Here is a 19,824-nt window from a genome sequence, read left to right as displayed (position 1 = left end):
AAGCTCACTACGGCACACCAATCCACAGATGAACGAACTTACTGAGTTGCTTAATCGAACAGTAACGGACATGATCTCCATATTTGTTTCTGATGACCATCGTGGCTGGGACACTGCTCTCTCTTTTGTCGCATTCGCGTACAATTCATCACGCCACGACACTGCAGGTTACTCGCCAGTTATTTGTTATACTGCTCTGCACAACGTTCAGGAAGAGGAGCACGGTTGGTGGCTAGAGAGTACGACGCTTCAGTGATTGCCTGCTGTGGCTAGTCTCTGTGAATTGTGTACTACTGTAATATATCCCGTCTTGCTTGTTGCCTCGCCAAGAATATGGATTATCGTATCATCACAGGAACGAAAATATCCCGGCCGCGGCGGCCGCATTCGATGTAGCGAATGCAAAAACGCCCGTGCGCTTGCGTTGTAGTGCATGTTAAAGAACCGCAGGTGGTGAAATTAATCCGAGCCCTCCACTACGGCGTGCCTCATAATCCGAACTGGTTTTCGCACGTAAAACCCCAGAAAGAAGCGAAGAAGAACGAAAACATCCCGGAATTCCAGGTCATTACCAGACTATGGCTCAAGCTCAAGCCGTTGGGTTTAACGTCACAACCACACCGTGCGTTATGAGTGAAACTGCTATGTAGTGCTTTGGATCAATATTCACACCTGCAGTCCTTTATCGTGCAACCTAGACCATGGTATGCGGTCTTTTCCGCCTTCCGCCACCCTCCCTCTCACACATGAATTCGGCGCCATAGTCGCGAATCGAACTTGCGACGTCGTCCTCTGCGACGCACGCCATGACGATGATGGTGATTTAGTAGCATCGGCTTTGAAACGGGGCGGTGACAAATAGTCACCCAAAGCCTGCTGATTTATTCAGGTATGGTATACATGTTTTTATTTAGCAATTTTTGAGTACACTCCTTAATCTTCTTCTTTTCTTCCTTCAATATCTACCTTGTACCGCTACCTATGACTGTACGTAGTGACCATTTTCGCGGCGATCCTGTGGGCACTGCATGTTTGATCACGTCGTGACGCGTCCATTGCTTGCCTCAACTGCCTCCGTGCCTCTGTGCTTCACATGATGTGTATGACGCCGTGCGGCTTAGCAAACCTCTGTTTCGGGAGATATCGTAGACGGTGTCAGGGTGGACGACAGGAAGCTTTGGCCGTTTCAGAGAACATGCAAAAGTGCTTTCGGAGCTGATTAAGCTATGTCCAAACGTTCCGAGCGGCGTATATGGTGCTTGCTCTAAAAGCGGGGCTAAATATGTATTCCAACTCTTCAAAATTTCCGCATATGACTCTAATCAGGATAAGCGTGTTTCGCTCTTTGTTTTTTATTTCGCAATATTTTGTAGCAGTGGATTGTCATGTTTTTGACCCGTAAAGCTCCTCGTGCGGTCACTATCTCATTATTTCCTGCCTAATCACTCGCGGGTGTGCTCAGTTCCGGTATACTTGTTCTTGCTACGCACGAGACTTAAACGTAGCTGTTTTTCACATTGTAATACCTTGTATAAAAGTGCGGATTATGCGTATAACTCGCTTACTCCTGTGGACCGTCAAGAAACATTCAGCTTCGACCATTCCTGCGCTATCGGTGTAGTACCGTCACTTATTGTAGTGCGCATCTATTCAAGTGTGCGCCCATTCACTTATTCTTGACATATTGCCGAAAGAGTTGGTGTAAGTTTCCGTGCTGGTTGGGGTAGATGTGTGTAGATACTGTGCACAAAACATACTATGGCAGGAAGCCGCGATACTCCCGTTCATTGTTTAACGAGCGGTACTCACTATTGCCGACGTACCGGGGCTGAAGCCCTTTCTTTGAAGGTTAGCAATACAACGCTGGCAGATGAGCAAATCTGTGTATCCTCGAGGAAAGCCGTACATCTCAAAGTGCCGAAACACGTACGGACAGTTGCAGCCGCGGTCCGCGAACTTGGCCCCCTATTACATTCCATTCCTTAATATGCCACTCACTCATTTTTGCAGCCAACACTGCATGCGTCTTCAATCCACAACGATTCAACCCGCATGATGGCACAGTGCTTTAGCGGAAACAGTTGCATTTCCGACAGCTGATCGACACAGCGAGGTAGAAGCGGTAATGGTTTCGTATTCGCGCGCGGTCGCTGAGGAGACGTATGACGCGTCGCCGTATGCGCCATCTCGTTTCTCTACTGCAAACTGCTCCGCGAAAAGGGCAAATAACGGTGGCTCGGTGGTCCTATCCACCGATCCACGCGCTCTGGCGAGCATTTCTTTAAGACTTTGAATACGGCGTTGAAAATTCCCATTATTTTGCAGTGTGGTCGCAGACACATAACGTTGCTTCCTTAGTTGTCTTTGTGCAGTTTCATTTCGTTTTCTTTTTTTCCTGCAGAAGAATATATATTGTGAAAATTACTTCGTTCTTCTTACCGTATTATTAACACCATTAACACTACACTTCTCTTTGTTTGCGTTTGCTCAGTCCATTCATTACACGGCTTTATTAACATAAAAGCGCACTTACCTTTGAAAGGTGGAAAGCTATATGGGACCTTGGAGGCGTCCCACGATGCGGATGACGCCTTCTCTCGACCTGAGGAGATGCTGCAGCGGCCTAGACAGCGTAGTAGACGTAACAGATAGCCGTATTAAAATGTTTTGAATCAAAAGTGTAGACCACTAGGAAAGTCATCAATAAACTTGCAAGCGCTATTTAGAGATGACGGTGCAAACATAGATCAAATGCAAAAGCCCGTGTCAAAGTCGCCTGAAATATAATATTTTGCCAGTTACAGTGATGAATCCCTATCTACTTCGGCTAAACAAACACTAGATGCCGCTCAGGGCCTATAACCGTCCTCAAATACAAGACCTCGAACTGTTTCTTCGCATTCATCAAATTATGCATTTTATTATTATGGCTATACTCCCTCATTATCGATTCAAACGTGTGTGCTGGGCAAATGTGGACATCACCTCATGTCTGACACTAATCACAAGTGCAGTTCGCGTCCGTTTTGTGAAGATGTATCCACCTCTGAATTTTTTTTTTTTTTGAATTCTGATTTTCATCACAGTTTTCTTTATCACTCACAGACACGTTACTTATTTCTTACCTTTAAAGATTTGACAAGGGTTGAAGGATCCAATGACCATGGCTTGATATAGACATCAAACTGGGAAAAGAAATAAATGCATGCAAATGACAGGGACATAAGCAATCCTTCTGTCTTAGGCTGACATAGGTTTAAGCTTTGGCTTGCAGTTCTTCTATAATTTTAGCAAAGCTTTGCGTATGTTTTAAGCTTTTTCTTCTTTAACGTTTTGCACAACCGCACTTTCCATACCGTAAAAAAAGTTGCAGTGGCTTAGCTCGGCTATGCCAGGATATACGTAGCGTTAGCAAAGGTTCAGCTGATTATTCTTAGCTTTCCTGGTTGTCTCCTAAGCTCAACTGCTAATTGCCAGGCAACTACTTCGGGATCCGATGAGTCAAGCTTCTCCGTTCTTCTGCGCTGTTGAGCAGCATTTGCGCTCTCCTTCTCCGTGGCTATACCACACTGGCAAACGCCAGTCAGAAGCGCAGCGGCTCCAGCGCAGTGTCAGACGGCGACTCCATAGCGAGCGCGCGCCGGCGCCAGTGCGTCTACCACGGCTACGACGTCACTCCTCTGGAATGCGCACACTCCTCTGGAATGCTCCAGCCGGCCCGCCGTGCGCCGGCTTCGCGCGGAACAGCGCTTGCGCAGTCGAGTCCAACGCAGGGAGGAGACGTTTACAAGCTACATCGAAGATGTTCTCTCCCTGTGCAAGCGCGTCGACCCATCTCTCACTGAAGGAGAAAAAATAAAGCAAATCATGAAAGGAGTCGACGACGACGCATTTCAGATGCTTGTCGCTAGGAACCCCCAGACGGTAGCCGACGTGATACAACTCTGCCAGACTTACGACGAGCTGCGAAAGCAGCGTGCGTCGACGCGCCGTGCTGCTCAAGATACAGCAGACATTTCCACCCTTGCCAGCGACGCCACTGCCGATCACACCGTTTTGCTGCCACACATAAAGCAGTTCATCCGCGAGGAAGTTGCACGTCAACTTTCCCTTGTCGCCCACCCACCTGAGCCAGCGCCGTCATCTTTAGATCCACCTCTTCGTCATTTCATTGAGACGCAAGTCGCCCAGGCACTACCAACTGCCCCGCCGGCGTTGCCTGTCCCTACGCCATTAACTTACGCTGCCGCTCTTGCCAGACCACAGGCCCCATCTCTTTCTGGCGCCTACCGTGCCACCGGGTCCTTCTACACGTCGCCGCCACCCTCACGCCCGGTGCCCCATCCTTCTGCGCCCACCGGACCATCTGTTGTGAATCCGTGGCGTACCATTGATAACCGGCCCATATGCTTCGCATGTGGTCTTGCGGGCCATATAGCCCGCCACTGTCACCGTCGCAGCTTCCGCTCTCAACATGGTGTGGCTTCGCCAACCTATCAAGGTGCTGAGCACTCACCACGAGTTCCTTCTCCCGTCGCCGACCCGTTTGCTACACGCCGCCCGTATGACTCACGCCGGTCATCTTCTCCCCGTCGCCGATCCATCTCCCCGATGCTTCGCCGACCTAGCCCCGCACGAGAGGAAAACTAACAGCCGCAGTTCCCGAGGCAAGAACTGCGCCGTCATCGAACTCTCCAAGACCTCATTTTTACCCGCCTAACGAAATTGATTTATTGGTAGAAGGTATCGCCGTACGTGCACTTGTCGACACAGGAGCTGTTGTTTCTGTAATTAGCGAAAAATTGTGCCGCGATCTGAGAAAAGTGACCACCCCGCTTACCGATGTTTCCCTGCGTACGGCGACCTCGCATCACGTCAAGCCTACCGCTCAGTGCACAGCCCGTGTAATTATTCAAAATGTTATGTATGCCGTAAAGTTTGTCGTCCTGCCCCGATCATCCTACGACGTAATCCTAGGATGGGATTTTCTGTCTACTCATCAAGCCCTCGTGGACTGCGCGCGTGCCGAACTCACATTGTCGACGCCGTACCCTGACCTCGATGACCACGCTCCCCCTAAAGTGTTTGCCGCGGCTGATGTCCACATCGCCCCTTTGTCCGTCGTTCTGGTACCGGTGTTTTCGCCTGCCGCCGCCAACTCACCTGTTTTGTTTTCGCCATCTGCAGCTCCTGCTCGGCGCCGAAACTTCCTCCTCCCGTGGGCTGTCATCAACTTCTGCAATGGTTCTGCGGCTATCTACGTGTGCAATGTATCTGAATGTCCGTCACTTCTACTACGCGGCGAGTGTCTGGGAAGCTTCTAGACTTTTGACTGCCTTTTCGAGGATGCAATGCTTGGCGATAAGGCATCACTACCGATTTGTGCCATCGCTCCTGCCGCTGACACCGACGATCCTGACGACATATTCTTAAATGCCGTCGATTCCGCCCTCACACCTGCGCAGCACAACTTGATTGTGCAACTCCTGCAGCGTTTTCGAGCCTCCTTCGACCACAACCAGTCTTCCTTAGGTCGAACATCAGCAGTTGTTCATCGGATCGATACCGGTCAACAAGCACCATTGCGCCAGCGCCCATATCGTGTGTCGACTGAAGAACGCCGTGTCATCGATGAGCAGGTAGACGATATGCTGAAACGTGGAATAATCCAGCCCTCCAGCAGTCCCTGGGCCTCTCCAGTTGTGCTGGTAAAGAAAAAGGACGGATCCATCCGGTTCTGCGTGGATTACCGCCGTCTTAATCGAATAACCCGCAAGGATGTGTACCCTCTACCACGCATCGACGATGCCCTGGACTGCCTACAGGGAGCAGAATTCTTCTCGTCCTTAGATCTGCGCTTGGGATACTGGCAGGTGCCGATGGCAGAGGCCGATCGCGAAAAAACGGCTTTTGTGACGCCCGATGGCCTGTATGAGTTCACAGTCATGCCCTTCGGCCTCTGCAACGCGCCTGCTACTTTCGAGCGCATGATGGACACGATCCTTCGAGGCCTCAAGTGGCATATTTGCCTTTGTTATTTAGACGACATTGTGGTCTTTTCCTCCGATTTTGCGGCCCATCTAACTCGCCTCGAACAAGTTCTCGCTTGCCTCTCAGCTGCAGGACTGCAACTGAACTTGAAGAAATGCCACTTCGCCGCTCGAAAGCTTACGATTCTAGGTCATGTTGTTTCGACGGACGGTATTCTCCCCGACCCTGCCAAACTTACAGCCGTTTCCGCGTTTCCCAAACCAAGTACCATGAAAGATCTCCGCAGCTTTATCGGCCTATGTTCTTATTTCCGACGCTTTATCCGCAATTTCGCTATGATCATCAACCCTTTGACCAAGCTCCTCGCTGGCAGTCATAACCTTTCGGCTTGGTCTCCTGCTTGCGACGACGCTTTCAACGAATTGCGCCGTCTCCTTACGTCGCCTCCTATACTGCGACACTTCGACCCCTCTGCACCCACTGAGATCCACACGGACGCCAGCGGTGTCGGGTTAGGCGCTATTCTTGCTCAACATAAAGATGGGTTTGAAGAGTACGCCGTTGCCTATGCAAGCCGAACTCTCAACAAAGCCGAAGGCAACTATTCGGTGACTGAAAAAGAATGTCTTGCCATAATTTGGGCCATAGAGAAATTTCGTCCTTACGTGTACGGGCGCCCATTTGACGTAGTGACCGACCACCACGCCCTGTGCTGGTTGTCGTCACTGAAAGATCCAAGTGGTCGCCTCGCTCGATGGGCATTGCGCCTCCAGGAATACGGCATCCGCGTCGTGTCATCGCTCTGGTCGGAAACATTCGGATGCAGACGCCCTCTCCCGTTCACCCTTGCCTCCCGACCCTGTCTGCTTCACAAATACTACCTACGATACCAGCGCTCTTGCCATCTCTGACATGCCATCTGAGCAGCGCAAGGACCCGTTGGTGGCTTCCATTCTAGACTTTCAGTCTGGCCGGACTTCTGCTCCCACTTCTCGGACATTGCGTCGGCAGGCTGAACACTTCACCACTCGGGAAAACGTGCTGTACCGCCGGAATTACACCCCCGGCGGCCGTAAGTGGCTCCTCGTCATTCCCCGCCACCTGCGCTCCGAAATCTGCTCCACTTTCCACGACGACCCACAATGTGGCCACGCAGGTTTCCTGAAGACGTATTCACGCTATTAGGCTTCGGTACTACTGGCGTGGCATGTACCGTTATGTTCGCCAGTATGTTCGGTCATGTTCCACGTGCCAGCGACGCAAGACTCCTCCTCAACACGCCGCTGGCCCCTTATTACCTCTGCCATGCCCCGCCCGACCATTTGACCGCGTCGGCATTGACATCTACGGTCCCCTTCCCAGTACACCAGACGGTAACCGTTGGATAATCGTTGCCGTCGATCACCTCACACGGTATGCCGAAACTTCACCTCTTCCGTCGTCCACAGCAAAAGACGTTGCCACTTTCATTCTTCACAATCTCGTCCTTCGTCATGGAACTCCTCGAGAGTTGCTGAGTGACCGTGGTCGTGTGTTCCTCTCCGACGTTATCGCAGCATTGCTTCGTGAATGCCGTGTCGTTCACCGCACCACCAGTGCCTATCACCCACAGACCAACGGGATGACAGAACGTTTTAACCGCACCCTGGGCGACATGCTTGCTATGTACGTCTCGTCAGATCACTCCAATTGGGACCGAGTGCTACCTTTTGTTACGTACGCTTATAACACCGCCATTCAAAGCACCACTGGATTCTCCCCTTTCTTTCTCCTTCACGGACGCGAACCTTCTTGTACCATGGACACTATTCTTTTATACCGACCCGACGCCTCCGAGTCCACGACTCTATCTCAAGCAGCTACATACGCTGAAGAATGCCGCCAACTTGCACGTTCATTCACATCACAAGACCAGTGGCGCCAGAAGGAACACCACGATGCCTCCGCTACTCCTACGTGCTATGCTGCTGGCTCGCTAGTCTGGCTGCGTGTCCCGTCCACTACACCTGGCCTTTCAACGAAGCTGGTCTCCAAGTACCAGGGACCATATCGTGTACTTCAACAAACATCTCCGGTGAACTATCTCATCGAGCCGTTAGAACCGTCTTCGGACCATCGTCGTCGTGGCCAAGAAATTGTCCACGTGTCCAGACTCAAGCAGTGCTACGATCCCCCTGTGTTTTCTTGCCCCTAGATCGCCAGGATGGCTCCTTATTCCGCGGGGGGTAATTGTACTGAAGGCGATTGACCGCGCTTCGATGTCTGGGGAAAGAAGACGACGATGAGTCTGGTTGTTGTTGACGCTCTAGCTCGCGCTCGCCGGTAACCAGACCTGCCTTTCGGATAGCCTTCTGTAACGCCACATCGAGGCCTGCTTGAAGACCAACACCCCCATTTTAATGTCTACACCAAAGCAACCACAGCTATTATGAGTGATTCCCAGAATAATATTTTTTTAAACAATTGTATTTTCCGATTGCGCTATGCGCATCTACGCAGTTGCCAAATGTGATTAGGGGGGTGGTCCTAATATGCGCACTATGAAGCATTATTAAAACACGGCAGGAAAGCTCGGTTTATATTACCTATCCGCTCATAAAAGGGTCATATAGGAACGACAACTTCAACAGGCGAAGCTGACATACCTCTTTAACAGCTCTATGGCCATGCTTCTTGATGAATTCCCGGTACTTCTTCCCGCATTCGTTTTCGACCGTTGACAACCACTGACATGCCTCCTGTTACATGTGGAAAAGTCGAGTTTCGTTACTACTAAAGTTCTTACCGTCATACAGTGGGAATCGCACGCAGATTTGTATTTCACGACAATCTAGAAGTTATAGTATATTACCTTTTTCTAAAGTGCAAATGTCGGTACTAGAGTAAAAATGTATGTCACTGATACCAATTTGAGTGTTCACTGATCGCTGGTGCACTGTCCAGAGCCAATCGCCAGCGACAAGTGAGCTGGGATTGCATTGCGAAAAGGAGACTGGGCCTCAATTAACAACGTACAAAACCTAATTTTAGGCCCTAATTTTAGCTGCGATCGGTTTCATAACCACAGGACAAGCTGCATATGAAGCGATAAGATATGCTTAAAGCACAGAGTAAGCATAACTGCTGTCAATTTCCTTGGCAACACCTCGCCTTTGTTAGTCGGTGGCGCATATGAAGTCTCCTTGCAGATTTCACGGAAATGTCAAAGTCGGTTGCAATGCGCGTTGTTCATACAGTTTACACGTGCGCACATGCAGATCTATATGATTGCATTCTAAATGCCAAGCACCACACAAATGAGGGTTTGATTTTACGCAATTTCGTTACCTAAAACTCCGAACGCACATATTGAGTCGGGGTCAATGAACAGCAATGTTTTGTACGTATATGCCGCCGATTGATCCTCCACTTTAAACGTTTCCCAATTTCAAGTGAGTTTCAATAGATACCATAGTGGAAAGATCAACTTAGGGCCGTCCACGCTAGATCCACATTAGGACCGTACGTGGTTTTTCAGCACCGAAACCTGCGGACACCAGCTTGCAAAACTTTGGCCTGAATCGTAATGCAACCGATTCGCTACGCCCCCTCTACTCAACAGCAAGTAGTCGTTAATTTGGCATACGAAAACTCTCAGGCATATAATGACGCAGATCTCGCTCACAAAAAAAAAAAAAAAACGTCTCGCAACTGTTTTTTTTTTTTACTGCTAACGAATGTATGCTTATTGTCAAGAAAACCCAAGTACATTAAAGTCTGTGTCCTACTTCCATGTTCCGAATCCATCTTACTGCATAAAAAAAAAGACATCTGCACAGGTACCCGCAAGTACCACGTATATTAGGCGTCGCAACGGTTAGAGAGTGTGGATTTGGAAATGATCTATTCAGCGTAATAATTAATTAACCACTCGGCGCAGAGGATCAGTGGCTATGGAGGTTCAGTGGTGCATTTTGCTGGACACAGAATATGAACGTGTGCTTATAAGTTTAGCTGTGCCTGAACCAGCCCCAGATTATAGAAATTAATCCGTACCCCACTTGTACGGCGTGTGTCAAAGCCGGCGTGTTGCTTAGTCAAGTTATTAGACCATATAATTTGATTAGGTCTCAATATTTAGGTAAAACAATTCTGTGGTTTTACGTGCCAACACCCCGATATGATTATGAGGCACGCCAAAGTAGGGGGACTGCAGATTAATTTTGGCCAGCTGGGGTTCTTTACCGTGCACGCAATCCACAGTAGACGGACCTTCTTGCGTTTCGCCCACATCGAAATGCTGCTGCCGAGGCCGAAATTTGACCACGCAATTTCTTGCTTATCAGCACAAGGCCCAAGCCACTAAGAAACCACGTTTAGTCATTTTTAAATGAATGAGTTTTTGTTTTGCGAATACCAAGCTGAGGTAGCTCAGAAAGAGTAATCTGACTCAGTAGGCTCTTTATGGTGCATAACAGGACTCATTTCTTTGTCACACCTTCAATAAGATTCATGGGATTTGCTGAAATGCATTCACCTCTGAGGTCATCTTCAGGAACTTCTCTTTTTCTGGAGACTCCCTCAGAACTCGACCCAGTTCCTGCGATAAACGAGAATGCAAGGTCGTTAAACACTGTTTGAGGGTAAGCATATTACTTACGTTTATTTTGCCGGACAATGTCTGTAAATTAGCAAAGCTGTCGTAACTACCTTCGTTCTGCTGCCAATTCTGTGAGGTGCCATAAGTATGAAGGACACGCGACATAAAAAAGTGCCCGAAACTCCAAAACTAAAAACTCTACGGCCCATATTCACAAAAAGAGGTGTACGTTAGAACTGTTCGCAACAAAACATCTCAGCTAATCAGGATTTTGAATGTATACCGAAGCTGTAGCTATGGTAGCTAACGGTAAACTCAATTCGGTGAACCTGTGCCCTGGAAGAGAAGCAACACTGTAATTACAACAACAGCAGCAAGCACATATGTCAGTTGTCGAGTGTAAACCCATGCACGGTCCTAGTTCGTCCGCCTCTTGTTACTATAAGAGGAGCACGAACAGGGACCGTGCATGTGTTTCACCGTACTACATTCGACATTATTTGTTGATGCACGCGCACATTCAAAAGCGTATACAACACTTTACACGACGCCCATGCAATTTGGTCCGGACACGCTCAAATATTTTTGGGAACTCCAGCCGCATTTTGCACCGAGCAACTTGATCACTTTCTGTAAAAAATGCGGGCAAAATGAACACTGGCGAAATAAAGGCGAATGCGCTGAAAAAGATCCGTGCATGCGGTCGACCCATGGCAAGAGCGCCTATGAACTTATAGTTTTAGAATTCCAGCTCCTAATTATTAAGTATTGCCGTTCACTCGAAAATTGGTAACCACACAAAACCCAACCTATTATTTCTCCAATATACTGTGAGTTTTACAGCGCAAAATTCAGATCTTTTCATTTTTCTTTTGTGTAGCTAAACATGTAGTCACGTGTAGTCACGTCCACTGGCGAGAGGGAAGATTGCGACAATTCCTCCGCAAGTAACGTTTCGTGCACGTTAGTGGTCGAAGGCCTAGTACTGATTCTCATTTGGACGGGTCTTAAGTTGCGCCTCGATATTCTCGGGTAATACAGTCAATTCTGGCTGATTCCACCACTGTTAACCCAATTTCTTGCTTAATTCGGCCGCACTAAAAAGTCCCGACGAGAAACCATAGACTCGTATGCAAGGAAATCTCGTTTAGTTCGCAGCCCGAATCCTGTCATTTCGGCCAATTCTAACCCAACCGGCAGCTCTTACGGTAGCAGCGGTTACTAAAAGCATGAAAACAAAAAACAAAAAAACTTCGCAGACGGTGCTACTGCTTCCATAAGCGTAAGCCTGTGTTATTTATTGTTATTTTTATATTTTACTGGACGACGCTCTTTCGCACGTGAAGCCATTTGTTCCCGCTTGTTCTGTGCCGGGACTCGCTGACACCGCGTTTATTCATGCTAGTTGAGTTGCGCTCCCAGAGCAAAAAAATAAAAAGGAAGAGAACACATTCTACTTTAAATCGACCAAGAAGATTTGAATTCCTTCATTTTGTCACCGTTGGCAATTCGAGTCTTCGAATAATTGGACCAAATTTTGCGCCATCCCGCAAGGATCCAAGAAGCTGCAGTTGAGTTTATTACCTGATAACCGGTTAACTGAAAGCGAAATATCGTCATCCAGACAGTGTATAGCACGAATTAAGCTACAAAGGAAGCGCCCCCATACGGTTTTTTTCAGAAAGAAAACATTGCAGTTCATGATAAAGTATATCCTGGTCCGCGGGGATTCAACCCGGGACGAACGCTTTTCCCTGACGGTCGCTCCACAATCTATGCTAATCAGGAAGTTAGGAGGTCGGAAAAGCGAGGCAGAATGATATGACAACTCGAAGTGCAGAAACACTGAATATGGTAAATCGCTTCTGCTGAAGCCACACGACGGAGGAAGATGATTTGTGAATGGGAAAGATTGAAGTTTGGTGCCACCGTCGGTGGCTGACGACATTTCCCTTTCATGAGTTCTGCCCCGCATCAATGGATTCAGCCACCCTGTTTGACGTTGCTCATCTGTAAAACTCAAATTTTTCCACTGCAGCGGGGAAACTGTTCAGAAAGCTTCATATAGGGGTAGTGAATGGAGGAAAATAGCCGCACACGAACTTCAGCAGGAAGGGCAAGTTCTTGCACGAATTTCGCCGCATGAATAAGCTCACCTTTATCATTCGTGGCACGTCGGCACTCTCCGCTTCCGCGCCGCTCAACATCTTAGACAACTCACTGAAGACTTCGGCGTCGAGCGCTGCAAGAATGAAAACCAAAAGAAAGAAAAGAAAAAAAAGAACCCGCGCGGTCGTCATTTGGAATCGCAAAACAGAATATGAGACCGGTTCCTACCGTAGGTTGTTAGCAGTCACGTAAAGAAATTACAATATGTTTGTATTCTTGTTAACCCTTTACCTGGCAGCTAAGCAATACTGTAGACCTAACAAAAGCATCTGCAAAACTAGACAAATCCAAATATTAGTCCGTGCCTTTCAATTCACATTTATTAATGAACCTACTCAACAGTGGTAGTCAATAAAATGTCTAGCGTGAGCAACAGCAGATGTATTGGTCACAAAACCTGAAGGCTTCGTCGTTATCTTCTTAGCGCACGTGGGGATCATATTCTCGCCAATGCGATCTTTTTTTTCCCCACTTTTATTAGGCAAGCTCTTATTTCCTTCATGAAGGTACATCTCAAGAACACACATTAACCCTGCCGAAGCAAGTGCCAGAGACAAGTTTGGACCATACATTTACCTCTCACCACCTGGTCAACAATCATTTTCACCTACTGTATCTCGGTTAGTTTGTAGAGAAACCGTCTAATATTTCAATGGGTACGTATTTGAGCAAAGTGAAAATAAATAAAGCAATAAAACCATTATAGGTCAAGTCTTCTTATCTTGCGAGCTAAATGAGTAATTAAATTGACCAATATTTACGTTACAATCTTAATAGTTAGCTTTGCGGTAACCATGTAAATGCCTTGTTATAGGAGCTCAATAAACATATAAATTAGCCGCCGTAGTAGATTAGTGGCTAGGGCGCTGCGCTGCTAGGCACGGGGTCGTGGAAACAAATCCCGGCCGCGGCGGCCACATTTCAATTAGGGCGGTATGCAAGAATGCCCCTGTACAGTGCATTGAGCGCACGTTGACGAACTGCAACTAGTCCAAATTAAGCCGAAGTTCCCAACCGCGGCGTGCCTGATGTTCGGATCGCGGGTGTGGCTGGTAAAATCCGTAATTCATTTTATTTTAAAATATGAGTTACAGTCGCTTGCGGTATGCTATCTTCTGCGTAACAAAGACAATCATGAAATTGAACGAAACAAACAAAATAATTGTGTGACCTTGCGCTAGCGCATCACAGCAATGTTTCTCTGAAACACGTTGCAAGCACTAAGCATAATCCACCATATTTGGACAAGACATCGCTTGAGGCCCGTGCCTAGAATGATCGGAACTTGGAAATATCTGTTTACATTCTAAGTAATGCAGTAATTACCTTTGTTCCCTCTTTCAAGAGCTTCTAAGCCATTGTCTTTTTATGTACGTGAGTAATGATTATCGTATGACTTCCTTAAACCATCCCATTCATCTGCAGTAGCATGATAGGCACTTCACCAGGCAAACCTCTCCCGGATTCAATAACGAGCCTTTGTCTCTCTCTCTCTTTACCGCTGTTTTCTGGTACACGAAGTATGACTGCTTTTCCGTGTTGATTTTTCGTTTCACATATATGTTAATTGTTCATTAATTTATTTATTTCTATATTCCATGCGAATTTGATTTTGCGGTGCATGGTTCTGAACGGTACTTAAGGTTTTATTGCTCTCTTGTGAAACTTGAAACTTGCAACAAAGAAAAGTACGACTGTCTGAGCGAAAACAATTGTTGCACTTGTCTTGCGCTTATGACAAGTCCGTGCATGCCCCTGGTACGGTAGTTAAATTGGAACGGTAGCTCAATTCACTATGACTCTTATTCAAAATGCTCCTTATCTCTAGTATTGACATCGTGTATGTCCGCATACGTAAAATTGATTGAGTCTGGGCAAAATGTCAGTTAATAATGAGAAATTAACGGAGACAGCCTTTTTCTCTTTTTTTATCTTCACTGTCACAGCAATGCTACAGAACATCCTGGCTGATATAGACAGTCATATACAAAGTCACATGCCTTCGTATAAAAATAGCAATCGTGTAACTGGTGCGCTCAGCTTGGCAGTCTATTATTTAACTAAAAAGTATTGAGCAGGTAACAACATTCAGGAAGAAATTACAAAGTGCACTTACCTCCTCTGGCACCACTGAGAATATGTAGAATGATGGCGTTGTAGAAGGAAGCCGATAAGGACACCTTCAGCAGAAGAATAGCAGGCTGCAAGAACGTCTACTAGTTAACATCCGTCGAGACATTTGGGGGCATTTAGGTACTGTAAAAAACTGAAGACCTTAACCGTAACGTATTTGTGTTACAAAGTTAGAAATTCGTAATACAGAAGGGAGTCTGTTCGGCAACAGACCTCACCGCGCGATGGATTTTCTGAAAAACGGTTTGAGCGCTGGTACAGCCCATACCATACGTTTAGGCAACTGACTCAGGTCACATATCACATGGCGCCTAGCTCTTGCTACCACCGATGCTCAACCTTACTCTGATGTAGATAACGTCCCCTCTCCTCGGGCCATTGCACTGAGCCCTATAAGCAGAACCATGATGGCGTTTTCGCCACCTGAGATTATGTCATAGGGCAATGCTAAACACGAAAGTAGAGACGGCTCCGAACGCGAGGACGCAAACCGATTCACGCAGACTTCGCCCGCTATCTTGTATGCCGCTTAACCATTGTAAATAACCAGTAAATATATTTTGCCTCTCTCGTCTCCCCGTTACAACATTCTACCTGAAGACGCTAAGTGGCGGTTAGTCAGATGTCTCGTCGGACGTTGAATCCTGTTATGTATCTTCCATTTTGTTTCGATAAATGTGGCGGCCACCACTTACGTGTTGACATTAAATATTAAGCAACAGCCGAAAATACCCATGCCATTAGAGATCGCGCATGACATGCGCGCCTTACCTCACGGAGGTGGTGCAAGCTGCGCCCCATGTAGTCATGTATCTGCGCTGCCGTTGATGTTTCGTCCACTGACAGATGGAGCTCGGCAGTTTTTCTTGAAGTGTTTTTCACACCATAGCTTACAGTCAGCATCGCCTGCCAGAAAAGAATAGAAACGGCCGATACAGCAGAAAATAATGTAGAAGGGTCAAGTCGCTATAAATCCTACGATTCTATGCACAATTTCTTACGTATATTATATAACAGGCAATGCTGTGAAGCCTGGGGGCTTCTCTCGCGGCTCGCATTTACGACCAGAAAAATAGCGCGCCACATAAGAAACGAAGATGGAGGTGCGCGTTATGCAGTACAGAGTAACATTGTCTCATACTTTTATGTCGCAATATATGACGCATTAAAGGCGTTACAGATCTAAGCCTATTTGCTACAGAATTAGCGGAATTAGCGATGGTGGGACTAGCAGCTCCAATTCATCACTTGAGCTCGCGACCAAGACGGAGGCTGATACATCACATGCTATAGGCACCAAAGTGCACTAAAGGTACGTTACATAACATTACGTCCGAAAGTGCTGGTCGTAATATATGAAATTGTCTTACTATAGAAGGTGTCGCACATCACAAACAATGGCACTATATATATGCATATATATACGAGGCGCGAAGTGAGACCTCTATCACCATACTTCTCTTGTAGCTTCTGCAGCATTACCTGCTAAGTATGAAATGGATCACGGTGCTCGTATACTGGAAACTTATTTAACCTAGCAGGGATTTCCCACCGCGCGCAGAGGTGCCCGCCTTTATTGTAAGCAAGTTGCCGTTATAGCCATACGGTTGCTATAGCGAAGGCCAGTCTCGGACGGCACTTGCGAAATCTAACTTCTTCGAACATGTGCCAAGAAGCGTAATCGTCTAGCGCCAGTTTTTTGTTTAACCAAATGTAAAGCAAATCTAGGTGAAAAATAAAGGAAACCGACCAAAGGTATGCTGTTATTAAGCATGAGACGTTTCGGCTTCCTCGCGGAAGCCTTGTTTACAAACTATAACTGATTCAACCTTGTCATAGAGCCCCTGAAAACGCGTGCATTGATGTCCTTAGACCAACCCCGAAAGGTGTTATTACGGTAGGCAAATGCTGCTTCTGTATTATAAAAAAACACACTAGGCACTAGAAGTATTCGTAAGGCAATTAAACAGCAGTGAAGAAGCCTTACAGTTTACTACCGAGAAGGAAGTCGCTGGCCGTTTGCTTTTCTCAAACGTGCTGCTTAAAAGAAAAGCTCTGTCAGCTTTATTTCAGCATCTTCAGAACAGAGATACACATTAAGCGACACCTTAATTTTGCTTCCGTGCGAACGGCCTGCCACAAGTGCTCAGTCACTACTTCGCTACGCAGTGACCCCGGCTTATTTCCTCTAATCAGGATTATCAGTCCTCTGACAAGCGCAGGGTATGCCGTGAACGTTCAGGCTGCTGATGGACTTAAAGTTTAATTCGTTCCATGAAACACTGTTCAAAGAGGTGCGCGATATCGCAAGCCTCAGGTCCCCGAGGTTGCGCCGCCATTCTCTTAGCACCTGGAGTCAGTGAGGCCATGACATGTGTTCTAAAACCTCGGAAGTCCATGTGACCCATGTTCACGCGCGCTAGTTGCATTATAAACTGGTATATGCGATGGACAATCCGAAGAATGAAGTTTCCAGCCGTGGTATACCGAATACCCTACGCAACCTACAAAATGTTTACTTTGGCGAAAGGGACAATCTTGAGACGCGCTTGACATAACGTGTTATGTTGTCAAATACAAGGATGTCGCTTCCACTGCTTCTATGAAGCACGTGGCATCCTCTAATCATGATATTGACTGGGACAAGGCTTCCATTGTCACCAGTTAAAGAGACTGGATTTCACGACAGTATATCGAGCGGCGTGGAGCAGAGGTAGAACACCGGGCATCTAATCTGAAGGTCGTAAGTTCGAATCCTCCTCTACACCACTACATTTTCAGGCATCGAGTGCAGCCTGACATCGGCAAAAAATAATGCCGAGATATAAAGGGACTATACTAGTCCAGGTGCAACCAAATTAGGAAGCCCCACTAAGCTTCAACAAAGTCCCTCCCTCACCAGAACAGGAATTGGCCTCCGTGGTGCAGTATTCGGCCATTACCTCCCTCATGACTACAGCAATTAACCCATGGCCATCAGCACCCAGCGGCTGCGGAGCTTCTGACCAAGGCGGCGGTCAGACCTGTGATGCGGCAGAGGGTGCTAAGAATCTCTGGGTCCGGAAATTGGATCCGCCACTGGAAACTGAACCTGGCAACGTTCAACAAACGCACCCTCTCAACTGAGGAACTATCCGGCATTGCCTGGGATATTATTGACCTTAGTGAGGTTAGAAGAACTGCTTAGGCTTATAGAGTGCCGATGTATGGCCATGTCCTCTGCTACAGAGGTATTCCAGATAAGAGAGAATTCGCGGTAGGATTTCTAGTCCATAAAGACATAGCGGGCAACATTGATTAATTATACAACATTAATGAGAGGGTAGCAGCCGTCGTAATATTCCTGTATATGAGGTAAAGAATGAAGTTTGTAAAAGCCTACGCCCCAACCTCCAGTCACGGTGATGAAGAAATAGAACGGTTATATGAAGATGCTGAATTAGTGATGAGAAAGTGCAAACTCAGTACACTGTAGTCATGGGCAACTTCAATACAAAAAATCGTAAAACGCAGTCTGGTGAGCAAGCAATTCGCAACTACGACATCGATTCTAGGAACACTAGGAGAGAGATGTTGGTAGAATTTGCGGACAGGAATAGGCTTCGAATAATGAATACATTCTTCAGGAAACGCAGCAACAGGAAGTGAACCAGGAAAAGCCCCAATGTAGAAAAAAGGAATGAAATATATTTCATACTCTCTGCCGATCCCAGCATAGTGCAGGGTGTAGAAGTATTAGGTAGACTAAAGTGCAGTAAACATACGATAGTGAGGTCTCGGATTTCTCTCAGTTTGAAGAGACAAAGAATAGAATTAATCAAGAAGAAACAGGCCAACCTAGACGCAGTAAGGGTGGCCGTGGTGAAACTTTATTTCCGAAAAGAGTCCTGAAGGACACCCGACTGTTCGTGAATGTGTAAAAGGCACCTCCTACGTCGGAGCGGGGAGACTTGGGATCTCCGACGCTTGGCGGGCCTTCTGGCAGCCCAGAGTTGGTCTTGTAGCTCGCTGCTCCTCACAGCGTCGTCCCAATTGTTCTTGTGTTCCAGATAGGAGGCCTGCGTCGCGCATCCCCACAACATGTATCGCAAGTTCACAAGTCCACCACACTGTACAGAATTGAATGATCCGTTGTAGACTGGATCGATTCGGCTCATACGCAAAGAATTGGGGTACGAGTTCGTCTGTAGCAAGCGGAGAGTGACTGACTGTGCCCTGTTAAGTCCCTTGTTTGAGAGGGATAATTCCCTACGTCCTAAATAAAAGTGCCTGGTGAGCTCATTATTTGTCTGAAGTTGATCTTTAAAGGCATTAGGAGGAGACGAGGGGGTCTGCAGGGGAGCGCGGCTGGCAATCCTCGCACCAGCAGTGGATTCGTTAAGGTTCCGCTGTCCTATCACGAAATCGCCCATATAGGCTGGGAACCGGACTATACAGTGGACCCTAATGGATCTACTTTTGAGTAACTTGGAAACCTTCGCATTTACCCCTCCCCTAGCAAAGGTGCGAGTAGCTGCCCTAGAATCACTATAGATTACCGTGCGCTGCGTATCTAGCAGAGCGAGTGCAGTGGTCATTTGTTCGGCCACCTCCGGATTCTGGTGGAAACAGAGAGTGTGGTCCAGACTCGTTCGTGGGCGTCTATTACGGCTACCGAAAAAGCTTCGCAACTGACCACCTGGGCGGCGTCTACGAAGGCAGCTTCAGTGTAATCCGTAGCAGCCTCGGCAGAAGAGCCTTCGCGCGGGCGAGCCTTCTCCTTTCATAATTGATGGGGTGGGCGTTCCTGGTAAAGAGATGAACCGCAATCGCGTCTCCGATTTCTTTGCCAAGATATCTGACGTTATTCTTTTCGCGTTCAGTAAAAATGCCCAGAGTGACCAGGATGTCCCTGCCAGTTCTGGTGCCGGACAACCGGACACCTTGCGCTGTGCGCTGGGCCTCAGCAATTT

At 47.4% G+C, this 19,824-nt stretch overlaps 1 protein-coding gene across 1 annotated transcript in view; it reads right to left on the bottom strand.

Annotated features, from left to right (window-relative positions):
• LOC119440184 (uncharacterized) overlaps positions 1–19,824 on the bottom strand; it is a 149,615-nt gene that overhangs the window by 35,523 nt on the left and 94,268 nt on the right. Inside the window, exons 23-29 of the mRNA XM_049662797.1 lie at positions 15,644–15,778; positions 14,856–14,940; positions 12,727–12,812; positions 10,508–10,570; positions 8,637–8,729; positions 3,126–3,185; positions 2,534–2,623 (exon numbers count right to left, since the gene is read on the bottom strand). Coding sequence (XP_049518754.1) covers positions 2,534–2,623; positions 3,126–3,185; positions 8,637–8,729; positions 10,508–10,570; positions 12,727–12,812; positions 14,856–14,940; positions 15,644–15,778 — 612 coding nt within the window. The remainder of the gene's footprint in view (positions 1–2,533; positions 2,624–3,125; positions 3,186–8,636; positions 8,730–10,507; positions 10,571–12,726; positions 12,813–14,855; positions 14,941–15,643; positions 15,779–19,824) is intronic.

The sequence above is a fragment of the Dermacentor silvarum genome, chromosome 2, assembly GCF_013339745.2.
Source record: "Dermacentor silvarum isolate Dsil-2018 chromosome 2, BIME_Dsil_1.4, whole genome shotgun sequence".
Taxonomy (NCBI): Eukaryota; Metazoa; Arthropoda; class Arachnida; order Ixodida; family Ixodidae; genus Dermacentor; species Dermacentor silvarum.
The sequence above is the reverse complement of the archived record's forward strand: the minus strand, read 5'-3'. Positions and strand labels throughout refer to the sequence as shown.